The sequence below is a fragment of the Mchenga conophoros genome, linkage group LG23 (genome assembly GCF_057382185.1).
Source record: "Mchenga conophoros isolate Kocher_MC1m ecotype Shallow Benthic linkage group LG23, M_conophoros_male_GT1.1, whole genome shotgun sequence".
In the NCBI taxonomy this organism is placed as follows: Eukaryota; Metazoa; Chordata; class Actinopteri; order Cichliformes; family Cichlidae; genus Mchenga; species Mchenga conophoros.
The window spans coordinates 14567207-14581161 of NC_140547.1; the positions used below are offsets into that span (position 1 = coordinate 14567207).

Below are 13955 nucleotides of genomic sequence, written 5' to 3' on the forward strand. Positions count from 1 at the left end.
TTTTCCTAATGCTACACAGCATATTGCTCCCTTACTGTTATCACATGATCTTACTATTTCCACCACTGATAAATACTGAACAATGTGATAATGTGCTGATGGTGGTGGTATGCTCCTACAGTACTATGGGCAGCTGTAGCTCAGGTGGTAGAGTAGGCAGGCCATTAATCATACGAGTGGCAGTCCATTCCCTCTCTCTTTTTGTCCATATGACAAAGTGTCCTTGAGCAAGACACTTTAACCCAAATTATTCCCACTATGTGGATGTGGTGAAATATGTTTTGGACAAAAGCGTCAAACAGAAACAAACTAAGAAAAAAAAAAACACAACCTGAAGTCACCTGGAAGCAGCAGAATGCTGATGACACACAGGAAGTTAAGGACAGAAGAGGACACCGGCCAGGATTCGGAAAGGCATTTGTCTTGCAGGATGGTCTCGTAACCTTTCAGTCTGCCATTTGCGGAGATGTCTTGTCGGTGTGTATAGATGTAAGAGAGCCCACTGGAGGTGTGCCCTCCCCATGTGCCCACCTGCCTCTCTTACTGCAGTCTGCTGTGCCATGTGGAGCCCCAGATGTAGCCTACAGAATAATCCACACTTGTACACTCATGAAGGTGTCCATCTGGTCCCACGCGCTCAAATTAAGTCCCAGAACCCATACAGGCGTCGGGACACTGTTGTTGTGGCATTTAACAGATTCGAGAGCATGAGATACTGCTGTACTTCTTCTATTCTGTCTGTAGGAAGGCCCGAGCTGAGGCGCTGCACAGCTGAGAGTCACTTGGCTGTGACTGGGAGGTGAAACGGAAAGGGACTGAGCAGGATAAGCCTGCAGAGCTCACTGCTAGCAGAGCAGAGCGAGGAGGATCTTTTTACATTAGCTGAGCCTCGGGCACATGCAGATAACAGCAAAGCTCCTGCCTGGCAGGAGAGGCACCAACACTGCAGCCCTGCATCACAGCTGGCAATGTTTATCCAATCAAAATAAAAGAGCGCTTTTTATACTTCAAGGTTTTGTCTTCACATCTGAATAATATCTCATGTCTTTGCTTTTGACTAAATATAGACTGACCTGAAAACAACTGAATACAAACATCAGATAGAGGCCCGCCTCAGTTTATAATAACTCTCATTTACTTTAATCCCCCCCCCCCCCCCCCCACACACACACACAGTGATTTAACAAAGGACAACACTCACTTATTTGACTGTTTAATATACAAGACAGTTTCCTATGAAACACATTTATACAGGAACACCAATTTACAGCACATTTGAGCGAATACTGAAGGAGAGCTCCACTCAAAACCTGGATGATGTCATCAACGTGTCATCACTCGGGTGACAGCTTGGAGGTTAAGAGTCCTTCTGAGTGCAGGTCTAATTCCCTCCTGGGAACTTCAGTTTCTCCCCCCGTTAAAAACATGTAAACGAATCCCGGACAATCTCCCAAAATTGCAGTATATTTACTTCCAGCAATAACCTTTATATAACCTTTAATTAACCCCCTCCCCCCAAAACCAAATAGTTTCCTATTGCAGGAACTTGCCATAACACTGATGTTGATATTTTTTGTTATCAGTTTGCTGATTATAAGTTATTTGATGCTATAATAAGATTATTTGTCCTCATTACAGATCGCTGTGACTGACAGCTGCTTTGAATAAAGAAGGAGCAACTGCTGATGTCTGAGTGGGTTGTTCTGATGTAAACTATTCAAAGTGAACTATTCAAAGGTTTTGTGGGAAGCTGCTATGGGAAACTTTATTTGAAAGTAATGCAAACGTACACCAAGCAAGGTAATTGTGCAATCAACATGTTAGGTCTCTCCTCCAGAAAAGCAGTTTATTCACCAGGACCCACTGGCTGCAACCATGGCAGATGGGAATCGGTACTATTTAATATTTTACATGATTCATTTAGCAGCTGCAAAGCTGATTGGTAACAGTCATCAGGAGCTGTAGGCTAAAAAGATGCACTTGATAGATTAATGTCTGTCTTACACCATTTTCAACTGCCCACAACGTCAGTTTTGGAAGAGACCAAAGACACAACATATCGGGGGTTGGTGGCGAGCTTCAGAGCTCACCTGGTATGCAGATTTCATCAAAGCCAGGCTCTATGTTCCCAGACTTTGTGCTAAGCTAACCTAACCAGCAATAATTTTATATTTAATAAACAGATGTGTGTTTGATTATCATTCCTCTCATCCATCTCTTTTGCTGCAAATGGCCCAAAATGTTAATTCCAAGCAGTTATAGGTGAAAATAATGTGCAGACAGTGTGATGGTAATATAACATGAGAGCGACTTGTTAGCACGTTTTCTGTCTGTATAATAATGGTTTATGTTTTAAGAACTAGTGTCTCTCTGGGAAGCTTTAGTCTCATTTCTGAAGCAGCAGCAGGACAGACGTTGCTCTCGCCCCCGTCCTCGTCACCACTTCACAGGCTATTCAATTAGCAGAAGAAGCATGGGAGATGGAGCCATAATGGAGCTGATGAGATGCACAAGGACAGGTGACACTAATCAGAGCGGCGCCCCATTGTCTCTGTGTGGGCATCATTAAGGAAAGGGAGTAATTTCAGGCTTTTTTCCCCCTCTCTGAGCCTGAATACACTCATGCTGCCTGCGTGCATTCCCTTCCTTGTTATCAATTTGCAACATGTGTGAATATATCCACTGAAACGAGTGAGAGTGTAAGGAAAACAAGAATATTTGACACCTCAAAAATAGGTTTTAAAGTGTAAGTTCTTATAAATGCCACACTGATATACTGATGTGTTAGCTTCAATGGCTCTCAGACACATCTAATTCCCCAAGGATTTACTCTCACCCTGTAATCTGTAAACTCCTTCTGTTGTTGGTTCAGAAAAGGCTGAGGCATCCACTCTTCAACACATCCACTTTCCTCTCCTCCATGTGAGTGGATGAGGCTGCTGATGAAGCGCGATCTGCCGAGGCGGCCTCAGGCCGATCCCAGAGGCCGGGGTTGCTTCTGTCTTCTGTCGAGTCTCTGGGCTGGACTACGAGGGAGTTCTGCGCCGCCTGCCGGTACCGAGAGCTGAAGTAACTCCACAGACACCTGAGAAAATCCAGCCAAAGCACAAAGATTAGGAAAAGACTCAAGGTTTGACTGCTTCATCCCACATAATTTTGCCGAAAAAGTCCAATTAGCTACATTCGCACTTTGGCAAATCCCAAATAACTTTGTTAGTGTAATAACATAATCCTAATCTCATTACTAAGTCCCTCTCCTCCCATTAACTTAGTCGTTAGAGAGCGTGGAAGCCTGCAGCTGAATTCAGAGGGCCTCCCATACAGCCCAGTCTTAAAATATTCACGAGCTTCACCGTCTCATGCTGACATTAAAATTCTTTTGATGCATCAGTAAACACCGATAAGCCAAACTTTTACGACCACTAACCCAAATATGCTGTGGTCCTCTGCTTGCCGCTAAGCAACTGAATCCAAGCTGAGGCACGATCCCTACACGACTCATCGTTAGCAACAGATTCCTTAAGAGCTTGAGGGGCCGCAGATCATACTTTTTTCATTATATTATATATTATATAAACAGCTTGTGGCTGTTTGTCCCTCCTCACCCTGCGGTTGACCCACAAATTTTCCCACTTTGGAAACAATCAATCTTAGTCATCAGTCGTTATGTCTGGATTACAGGGATTAACACCTGGTCGTGTCTCCCAAATCCAACATACTGATTACACAAACCAACTGTTCACGTACCCTTTGAACATGCCATGAGCCAATCATCATTACTCACTTCCTCTGCGAGTTCTTGTAATCATTTGGCTAATTTGTGTAAATCAGAACCTGCTACACTGGAGTGAAATTACACATTTTTCTATCCAGCACCATCTCCTGCAAAAACATCTATACAAGACGTCTTTGCTTGGTCAAAAACATGTTGGAAGAAACTGCTCGGATCGTCTAAGCCAGGATGTTTAATACTCCTGCACTGCAGAGAAAAGGTATGAAAGAGGTCAGTGTGGGCAGTTAAGATTCCAAAGAACAGGACTCCACAGAGAGGTCAACAAAGCTGCAAGAGTGTAAATGATTAAATACCGTTTCTGTGAAAGTCCACAAGGAGTGTCCGGATGCTGCTCAATATTTACTGTTGTGAACTTCTTGTAAACAGGCACATGAAGATGGAAATAAGTATTAACAGAACCAGGTCTGTGTGTTTTAGAGTACATCAGGGCCATTAACTCCTTAACATTCACCCTCTTTATTAAACAGGGATAAAAACTTGGAAGCACTTTGTTTGTTGGACTCTTGCATGCAAACAGCACATGTGACCTAATATGACCAAAACCTTTTTGCCCTTGTGTTACAAAAAACTGTTGCTGCTGAACTGAGACCAACTGAACTGTGAGGATGTTTTTTTTAAAAAACAAACAAACGATGTACTTCTTTGTGCACAGTAGCTCAAAATGTATCTGAAAAGATCTCACCAACCACTGCGCTCACCTTTTAGTTGCTATGCACAAACAGTTGTTACGAGAGCATTGTTGTATTGTTGTGCGAGCATCTGGTGCCTGTGTTGTCCTGCGGGCGGATTTTGCTTACATGGTTTGAGTCCGCTTATGAACAAAATGAGATACAAGTTGAATTTTGTTTAAATAAAGGTCAGCACAATAAATACTACACTCTTTCCTGAAGGGAGAGATCGCTTCCAGGTTGACAATCTCCTCCGCCCACAGCACAAAACTAGGGTATAAAAGATGGACAGAGCTCGCGGGTCTTAAAGGTGAATCCAGTGAGGAAGTGCTTAAACTTTCATTCTTTTTAATGACCAGTGGGGTCCTTCACTAAAAAAGACTTCCGGTTGCATAAAAGTCTCTGGGATTTCAGCCCTCGGCGCCCCCGTTTTCTGACTTCAGTAAATATAAATTATCCTCATTATTAAAGCTAAAAAGGAGGATTATTTATGGCATGCTAACTAAGTAATAACTCAATGACAACTCTTTAGTCAATACTCCTGCACTGCAGATTGTTGAAGAATTCCTTTGAACAACAATTAAATCCAACCCACCAAGATACTAATGAAAAATAGACTCATAAGAGGTCTTCACTAATATCTCAGTGGCTATGTTCATCTTCTATAATGTCTGTGGACACAACGGGTCACCGAGTGGCTTGATGAGTATAAAAAAAATGATAAAGCTTTTAGATTAACCAACTCTCAACCCAGAGATAACGGGCCAGTGCATTGGACTGTGTTCACCATCAAAACACCAAATTAAGAAATATGCTTTGGTAGAGTGGCATTTATAACTCGAATTGAATTCCAGAAACTCAACAGAGAATCAATGCCAAAGAAGCCATCAGTGGTCTTTTCTTTAATTTTTAATTAATCTGAATATAAAATGTTAATGGGTAAACCTTTGAGGAGTTGGTGATGGGAGCCAGACTAGCTCTTTCCACCTTACCTCCCACCTACACATTAAGCATCAGCGACTCCGAGAATGTTTGACAAGTGAAAAACAAAGTGTCCCATGTCTGTTTTGGAGTGGATGTGGTGGACAACAAATACATACATTCATACATACAACATACATAAAAAGAGAGAAAGAGAAAAAATGCTGAAAATGTAAAATTCTACTGTGACACTGGAAAAAAAGCATGTTTCAGTCTTGGGAGACCTTCCATGAGTGTTTTCTTGTAGGCACAGTGCATACCAACTATCTCAGTAATCAGTTACTGATCATTGGGTTCATGTGACTGATGTAGAAGCTAATCATGATAGCTTGACTCTGACGTGGCCAGGCAGCAACACACTGTATCATTTCCTACAATCAGCAGCCACTTAATATGAAGACATTCACCTTTCAGCGCTGCCTTCAACCTGATCGAAAACTAAGCGAAGACTGCTTATTTCCACCTGGATTTTTTCACCATTAAAAAAAAAAAACTGTTTTAATTTAGCATTTTACAAAATAATAATAGGTGAACAAAAAAAATCCTTTTCCCAGTACACTGAATGCATAACCTCGGTCCACCACAGTAATTGGCTGCTGAGGCAAATCAATGCCTCAGATCAGAATTGAAGCCTTCGGCTTGTTTACAACATCTATCATTTGTTCTTATCAAGAGTGATCAGAGCAATTTTCCCTCCCTTAATATAGGTTTGATGGGACAAAGAAAAGCTCAATTCTCAGAGAATTGGAAAACACATTTCTTGTGCTTTGTGGTAACTAAACTGTCAACAGATAAGAGAGTCCATGGTATCAACTCGTGGGTAATTCATCTTACAATTGTGCTGTTGTGTTTTCCTTTGGAACGGCTTGCAAATTTGGTTTGAGGCCTTTTGCTCATATGTCAGCGCGAATGCTTCATCCAAACGTTCACAAAAAACGAGAATGTAAAGCAGAATGTACGCTCAGAGCACTCGTCTCCAAATCTGCTCAACTTACGTGCAGTGGCCACTTAAAAGCAGCACATTTGTAGCCTTGTGTTCACTTCTAAATCTGTAAAAGGGCGATGAGCTATTCATCCTCAGGCAGCTCTGCAAACTGCTGTAGACAGTAGCGTGAGGTGAGAGAGCAGTGTAGGCCACTTTGTATCATGTCAGTGCTAGCGGTTAGACGCCATCTCCACAGTGTCCCTTGTCACCAATCACATCCTTTTAAACCACCCAGGGAGCTCGACACCCCCCCTCACACACACACATACACACTCCCTTATCTGTCAATGCTGCTTAAATAATGTAATTAATGACTTAATTAACATTTCCATAATCTATTTTAATAAATCTAACACGGCATAATGAGAGTTTCTAACCTCCAGGCAATGGCATATAAAAATTCACAGCGCAGAGCTGCATGGTCAGGGCACTGTCGCAGCGCCGCAAACTCTCACCATGACAGTAAAGGAAGGAGAGAGCGCATACTGTGTGACAGCCCTCTGAAAGGCAGTTCAAGTCTGACAAATATCATGTGACTTCGTGAATGTGTCCAATAACAGACCTGCAGCACGAGGAGGAGGCAAGAAGATTATTTTGGAGGGTCAAAATGCCGGAAGGAGGCCAGAGCATCGCTGAAAGAAGGATTGTTCGAGTTTTTATGAGATGAACAAAAATGTATTCTTGAACTCAACTGTGAAATAAAATTATTATTGTCAAGTTGAGCTAACATGTGGAGCTGGACCTGCTGCGTGGTTTCGTCTAAATAAATCTTACATAACAAAAGATGCTGTAGCTGACACACAACAACTACACAGATCTGGGTGATTAATCAGATTTTAATCTCAGTTCCATTTTGCTTCCCAGTGATTATCCTGTTTTCCTTCTCTCACCCCAACCGGTCGCAGCAGATGGCCCCGCCCCTCCCTGAGCCTGGTTCTGCTGGAGGTTTCTTCCTGCTAAAAGGGAGTTTTTCCTTCCCACTGTCGCCAAAGTGCTTGCTCATAGGGGGTCATATGATTGTTGGGTTTTTCATTCTATGGGCAGTAAAACTTTTTGTCGTTCAACATCTGGCGAGTCCGTCCGCAGCTGCCTTTGTCTCTGGATCGTCCGGGGTCTGTCACTTTTGGTAGCAGGCAACAAATAGCTTCTGCCTTTTGTTGTTCACCCTGTAGCTACTGAGTAGGACCCTCAAGATGTGCAAGTCCACTCACCCTTGAGTCTCTCATTGGTGTCATAATCTACCAGGGACTGACTGGTGGATTTTCTTGCAAGACGAGGTTTTATGGTCAAATACACCCCCTAATTAGCACTTAACCCCATAGAAGATGAACCTGTGTCCTGCACTTATTTTCTCCCATTGGTTTTTTGTTGTGAACTCAAATTAAGCAAATGAGTTCACAACAAGGATCCAACATGATGCAGACAATAAAAGGTCATTCTGAGCGGTTTGCTTGTTTATCTTCATCTTATCCCTGTCTGTCAGACTAACGGGCAGAGTCGTGGGTGGGGGTGAGTTGGGGTCGTTCCTTACTAGAGCTCCCACCCTTGGGGCTGAAGTGTGACTGAGATGCACACTGACAAGGGGCAGCAGGACACTGGCACATCCCAGGCAGCACAAGCACAATGAGACACAAGGTCTGTGTAGACCACCAATCCTAATGAGGGCTCCCATTAACCTTCTTACTGTACCAGTAATAATGTACAGTTAGGTCATTAACTATTTAGACAACAACAACTTTTGCAGTTTTACCTCTGTACACCACCACGTGGATTTTAACATTCACTTTTAATTAATTCAAAGGGTTTTTAAAAAGTATTTTATTAGCTTTCTTTTTTTATACACAGTGCCCCATTTCCAGAGGCTCAACTGAAAACTCGATGACTGAAAAGTTGATCCATTGGGTTGAGATCTTATGACTGACTTGTCCATTGAAGAATTTTTAAATTCTTTGCTTTGAGAAGCTCTTGGGTTGTTTTTGAGGTTTGCTTTGGATTATTATCTATTTGCACTATGAGTGCCGTCCCACCAGTTTTCCAGCACTGGGGTGAACGTGAGCAGAGAGTGCTGCCCTGTACCCCTCACAATTCATCCTGCTCCTTTTATCAGCAGTGACATCATCAATAAAAACATTACTGACCCAGTTCCACTAGCAGCCATACATGCCCATGCCATAACATTACATCATGTTTTACAGATGATGTAGTATGCTTCAGGTCCCAAACTGTTCCTTTTCTTCTCCATGTTTTTCTCTTCCCATCATTCTGGTACATCTTTCAGTGCCAGTTTCATCTTGGCTTCTGTCCAAAGGCTGTTTTACAGAACTGTGCAGGCACTTTTAGATGTTTGTCTAATCTTACCTTCTTTTTCCTGGGTGTAACAAGTTGTTCGCACTTTCTTGGTTGTAGGCTTTCAATCAAAGCAGAAAAATATAACTAGTAGTTCAACTTTAATCGAACTGAGTTTTTTCACACCTGTTGGTGTTACTGAGCCGGTCAGCACAGGCCTCTTTTTAAGAAGGACCCAGATTGTTGATTTGGACACTCATGACGTTTTTACTAAATCTATGATAGTTCAAATGCCTTCCTCACTAGCACTGATATTTCTTTAGGCCTCAATTTCAACACTTGAAATCAACTACAGATTGTTTATCTGCATACTTTGTCATGAAAATACAAGGCAAGCAGGCTCACTTGGATATCAAACTGCTTGTCCATCAACAGTTTAATTTTTTTTTTTAAACCTTGGAAAGTGGTTTGGCTGTGTGTAAAAATGACTATGATTGTTAAACCACTTGAGTTAAAGTTGAAAGTCTGAACTTCAGTCTTATTTTTGATTGATTTTTAATTTAACATCAACTGACTGTAGCTCTGTACAGGGGCGAGAATTACAAAAAAAGACAATGCATCATTGTCCAAATACTTATGGACATTATGGACCTAAACAGATCATCTGTTTAACTTGTTATGTAGACACATGGGAACATGAATAGCACAAAGGAGATGCTCCAATGTGCTACTCACTGAAAACCACATGTCAGCATGAATGGTTCCTGTAAGAGTGTGAGCATTTGAACTAAAACATATTTGAACCTCTTTTGACTTAATTATCGAGCAAATACCTGCAGCTGAGATCTGCTGAGAACGCAGCCCATCTGACGCTGCCAAACATGCTGTAAACAAACCAACTTCCTGTCATAAAATTACAGCTCATTACTAGTGTGGATAAGGGCTTCAACAACATAATGATGCAGAAGCACATTACCACCACTATATTTATTAATTACCAGTTGAGTAGCCACATTCCTTGCAAGGGCGGTTAATGGAGAGAGAGGAAGGGGAAAAAAACGTTAGAAGCCTTGTTGAGTTAATTACAAACAGCCTGCCTTTTTTTTTCCTCCAAGTTAAAACAAATACTAGAGGAAGGACACATGTAGAACACAAAGTTTTAATTTTGCTACTGGCACAGAAAGCTGTTTAGGGTGATTGGAGGGTCACTTCCACTGCAACCATCATATTTTAGAAAGTATGTTATTAAGCAGGGGAGCTTGTCTGAATCCCAGCATCCAGTTTAATTAAGCAAAGTCGGCAAAGCCACATTAAAAACATAGCTTGATTTTCAAAAATATTATTAGGAAATATAATTCGAAGTAACCCATTATATATTTATCACTAATTTAGGCAATTACAGGTTACATAACCTGTATCTGTAATCTGATTACAGGACCTGCCATATGCTGCTTTCTAATCAGAGAGTAGTTATTGTTTATGCCAGAAATCTAATGCATTATTTACAAGTAAGATGTTAATAAAAACAGACTGTTCATTTACTAATGGTTTACAGTACCGCAGGCATCGTTCCAATTAGCAATATAGAGATGGAAAAGGAGACTAAGTGAAAACAAGAGAGGTGGGAGGGTGCTGTGGGTCAGACAACAACATGTTTTCAGAGATGATTATTTGGATGACACAGGCACTCGCTGCTTCTTGTTTTTAAACTCACATAAAAATGAAATGTTACTTGATAATATTGTTTTATGCATTTAGCAGAACAGAATGTGGAAAGAGTGCGGAAAGAATGTTATCACCATTTTAATCATTAATCATTCTGACCGTGTTAGACTGAGTTCAGCCCAAGGGCACTCCATGGTGGGAAAAAAACAGTACACATATGAGTTAGTTAATAAATGCACAGTAAAACAGAACACACTCACTTGATGAGCAGGGTCTCTGTCAGTATACCGAAGAAAATTGCTGCCACTTTAAAGGTGCTGGGAGGAGGAGGGCTGGTGAAGGCCGTCATCATGCAGTAAACAGCGTAGGGCACCAGACTCATCAAAACGGTCGCTGTGATCAGCACGAGCCACGTCTGCCACTGGAAGCTCACCGACCGCCACGGGGAACTCCTCTGCAGCTGGTACTGGACGACACAAAAGAGGAAGCCTCGTGACAACGTTCATTCTACATGTAGAAACGCAGAAATGTTTTTGATTCTGACCTCCGTGATCACGTTTGGATGAACCCACTTTAAATGCTCAAAGCAGTAAAAAAAAGCTCAAGTTGCGTAAACTTCATATTTAATGCTACAATAACGTTCCTGCGACACTTTCATTTTTTAATTTAGCACCCTGATTATTTCGGAACAACTTCAACTACAGTGTGGATGAAAAGCACCACTTAAAAGTACAATTACCCTGTGCTCATTTCGACTGAATGTGAGCTTGTGTGTGCGTGACATCAACATATTCATGCTATTGGTGAGGGATAAAACGAAAGCATTAAAATGAGTCCTGTCAAGCTGAGAGTATTATGCAAGAAAGACAGGAGAACATGAAGTAAAAGCAAAGACCAACCGTCAACCTGTCTGTCAGCGTCACTCTGTTTATTAATAATGTCCAGACTGCCCGCCTGGAAAGTGAAGGGTGTGCATATTATGCATGCGTTATGTCCTTCTAAGTGGTTTGGTAAATTATATTTTGTAGTCAGTAGCTCAGGTTGTTTTGTTTACCTGAATATGAGCTCAGCAAATCTATGACACGAAGAGTTAAGTGAGCTGAGCCGATGACTATCGCCACGTTAGCGCAGACAGGTAAGTGCAGAGCGCTCTGGCTCAGTGTGAAATCCTCCAAAGTCAAATTCAAGCTGTTTCTCTGAAGTTTGCAAGATTACATAAATAGAGACTCACAATTTTGAAACACAATAACATGATCTGCATTCTTATCTTATTGTTTGTAATTTAAATTTTTGTCATTTAATAATGTGTACTTTATTGATCCCTGTGGGGAAATTACTTTCTCTGAGTTTACATGAAATGTTTGACTTGAGTCCATAAATTCTGGAGAGCACCTAAACAACACTGTACTTTCTTTATTCTCCAAAAGAGGAAATAAAATACCCACATTTAGCATACTTTAGACATCAAACATCATTCAAGCTAATTTCATCTATTGGTTAATTTCAAGAGCCAATAAAGGCAAAACGAACGTTGAAACATGTCTTAATAAGGTGTTATAACAGCAGGAGCGCTGTGAAAGGACATGATATTAAAAAGAATATTATTAGCATAAAAAATGGCATAAAAAACAGGTTCAGGCACTCCACAGATTTGGATTAGTTTGTTTTTAATTTCTCTAGCTGACTAAAATAATGGCCTGTTACTGCTTGTCCAAACCTAACTTAAGTGCCTGGAGTGTGCTGACTGATTCACTGGAGAACATACTTCATGTTAAAACTACCAGCTGTGGTTAACGCATTAATATTAAAACACGAACAGGAACAGTGAAATCCCAACAAAACTAAGAGACGGACCTTTAATTGTCTGAAGATAGATATCCTTTCATTATTTCTTCTGTTTAACATGGAAACACTGGCAGATTTTTGTCATTTCAATCTCCTCCCATTCTGTTAACTTCATGGATTAAAACAACCCAACCTTTCCTGTGCAAATTCACATCAAAAGCTCTCAGAGAAAACACTTGTATTGTGAAAAGTTTGCAGTAACTTGTGTAAAAACAGATTTAAGAAAAACTGCGCATAACATTGTTGACATCTAGCGACTGATTTATGTGTCATTTGACCACAACAGAGAATAAGTGAGAGAGCAATACCATCCCGAAGGGAAAGAATGAAGGATAAATCATCATTAGACGATAGGGAACGGTCTCAAGATAGCACTGCGCGCCACTTCTGCAGCCCACATGGAAATACCTAAATGCAGCCAATGCTTACTCAGCTGTGATTGGTCAATACAACTTGGACTACAAATGGAAGTACAAAAATGTTGACCCGATCGCCACAGATCTGGTATATCCATACAAAGATCTCAGTTTATAGAGATTAATAGCTGTCCACCTCGTAGAAATTAGAGGCACTCTAGCTTGTAAATGTGTCCCCAGCTTAAAGCAGTCAGCATACACTGAGCAGCAGAACAAAGTTTCTTCATATCCAAATCCTAGTACAGTAACTGCACTTTGACCCTGTAATAGAGATTAAACAAAACCTCCTAATATTGGAAGAAACTCAAACTAATGCTTTAACCTCACACCTGCTCTACACATTCAGTGCTTCATTACTTCAGGCTTGGCATGGTTGTACATAACACCTGAAAGCAAGATAAAGCACACACACACACACACACACACAACAGACACATATAAGCACTAAAAAAATGCATGCAGTCATTAAGTGTGCATGCAAACAGTGCCTTAAGTCCTGTCCAAATATTGCCTCGCTCTGGAGACAAACCAAACCACTTAAACAGTGTTTGATTAGCGTCTGGAATTCATCTGCAAATGCACACTTGCCTTGTCCTCTTTCATGGCTGTTATTCATTAATTAGATTCTTTGTGCAACTGAGCTATCCTCAATGTTTAAGGTTACATCAGGCCCCAGTAAGTGGCTGGCTGATAACAGAATGCATCCATCTTCATTACTCAGCCCTTTCTGTCGAGGCTTGCTCCTCCACAAGTGAGCAATGTCAGTAGGTTCTAAGAAGCTGATACATTTCATTGCATTCAAATCCTGAACTTTTGCCTCCTTTGATTTCGGTTGATCTGATTAAATTACTGGGTTATGGTTTCCACTCGTGTTCTCTCGTGGTTCTTTTGTGGTGTTTTTTTTTTCCTTGTCAAGGTCGAGCAGTGTCGCAGCCAAATGAAAACCAATCACCTTTTGGGGTTTATATATATATATATATATATATATATATATATATATATATATATATATATATATATATATATATAGTCAGTGAATTTAGTTATTCAGAAATGACTTCTTCTGAAATTGAATTTTCTTAAATATCTGTTGGTGAAAATGTTTTTATTAATACAAATAAAAAAAGAAAATACTGCGAGCCATCGTTCTTGCCAAAGAAACTCCAGACATTGAGATAAATGTCTGCATAAACCGAGACATGACTGTACTCCCAAGGCTATCTTCTTTTATTTTGGGAACCTTATAAGGAAAGCTATTAAAAAAAAAACCCCAGTTGTGGTGGTCAGTCCTTAATGTTTGCGAGACTGAAAGCATT

The 13955-nt window shown here is 40.8% G+C and overlaps 1 protein-coding gene across 3 annotated transcripts in view; it reads right to left on the reverse strand.

Moving 5' to 3' along the window:
* Positions 1 to 1200: 1200 nt before the first annotated feature.
* The window catches only part of LOC146546875 (uncharacterized), a 95183-nt gene continuing 82428 nt past the window's right edge, over positions 1201 to 13955 (reverse strand). For 2 of the 3 annotated variants that reach the window (XM_085265510.1, XM_085265512.1), the window contains exons 4-5: positions 10639 to 10844; positions 1201 to 3085 (exon numbers count right to left, since the gene is read on the reverse strand). In XM_085265510.1, coding sequence (XP_085121636.1) covers positions 2869 to 3085; positions 10639 to 10844 — 423 coding nt within the window. In that variant the 3' untranslated portion in view covers positions 1201 to 2868. The remainder of the gene's footprint in view (positions 3086 to 10638; positions 10845 to 13955) is intronic. The other variant, XM_085265511.1, reaches the window with a different exon arrangement.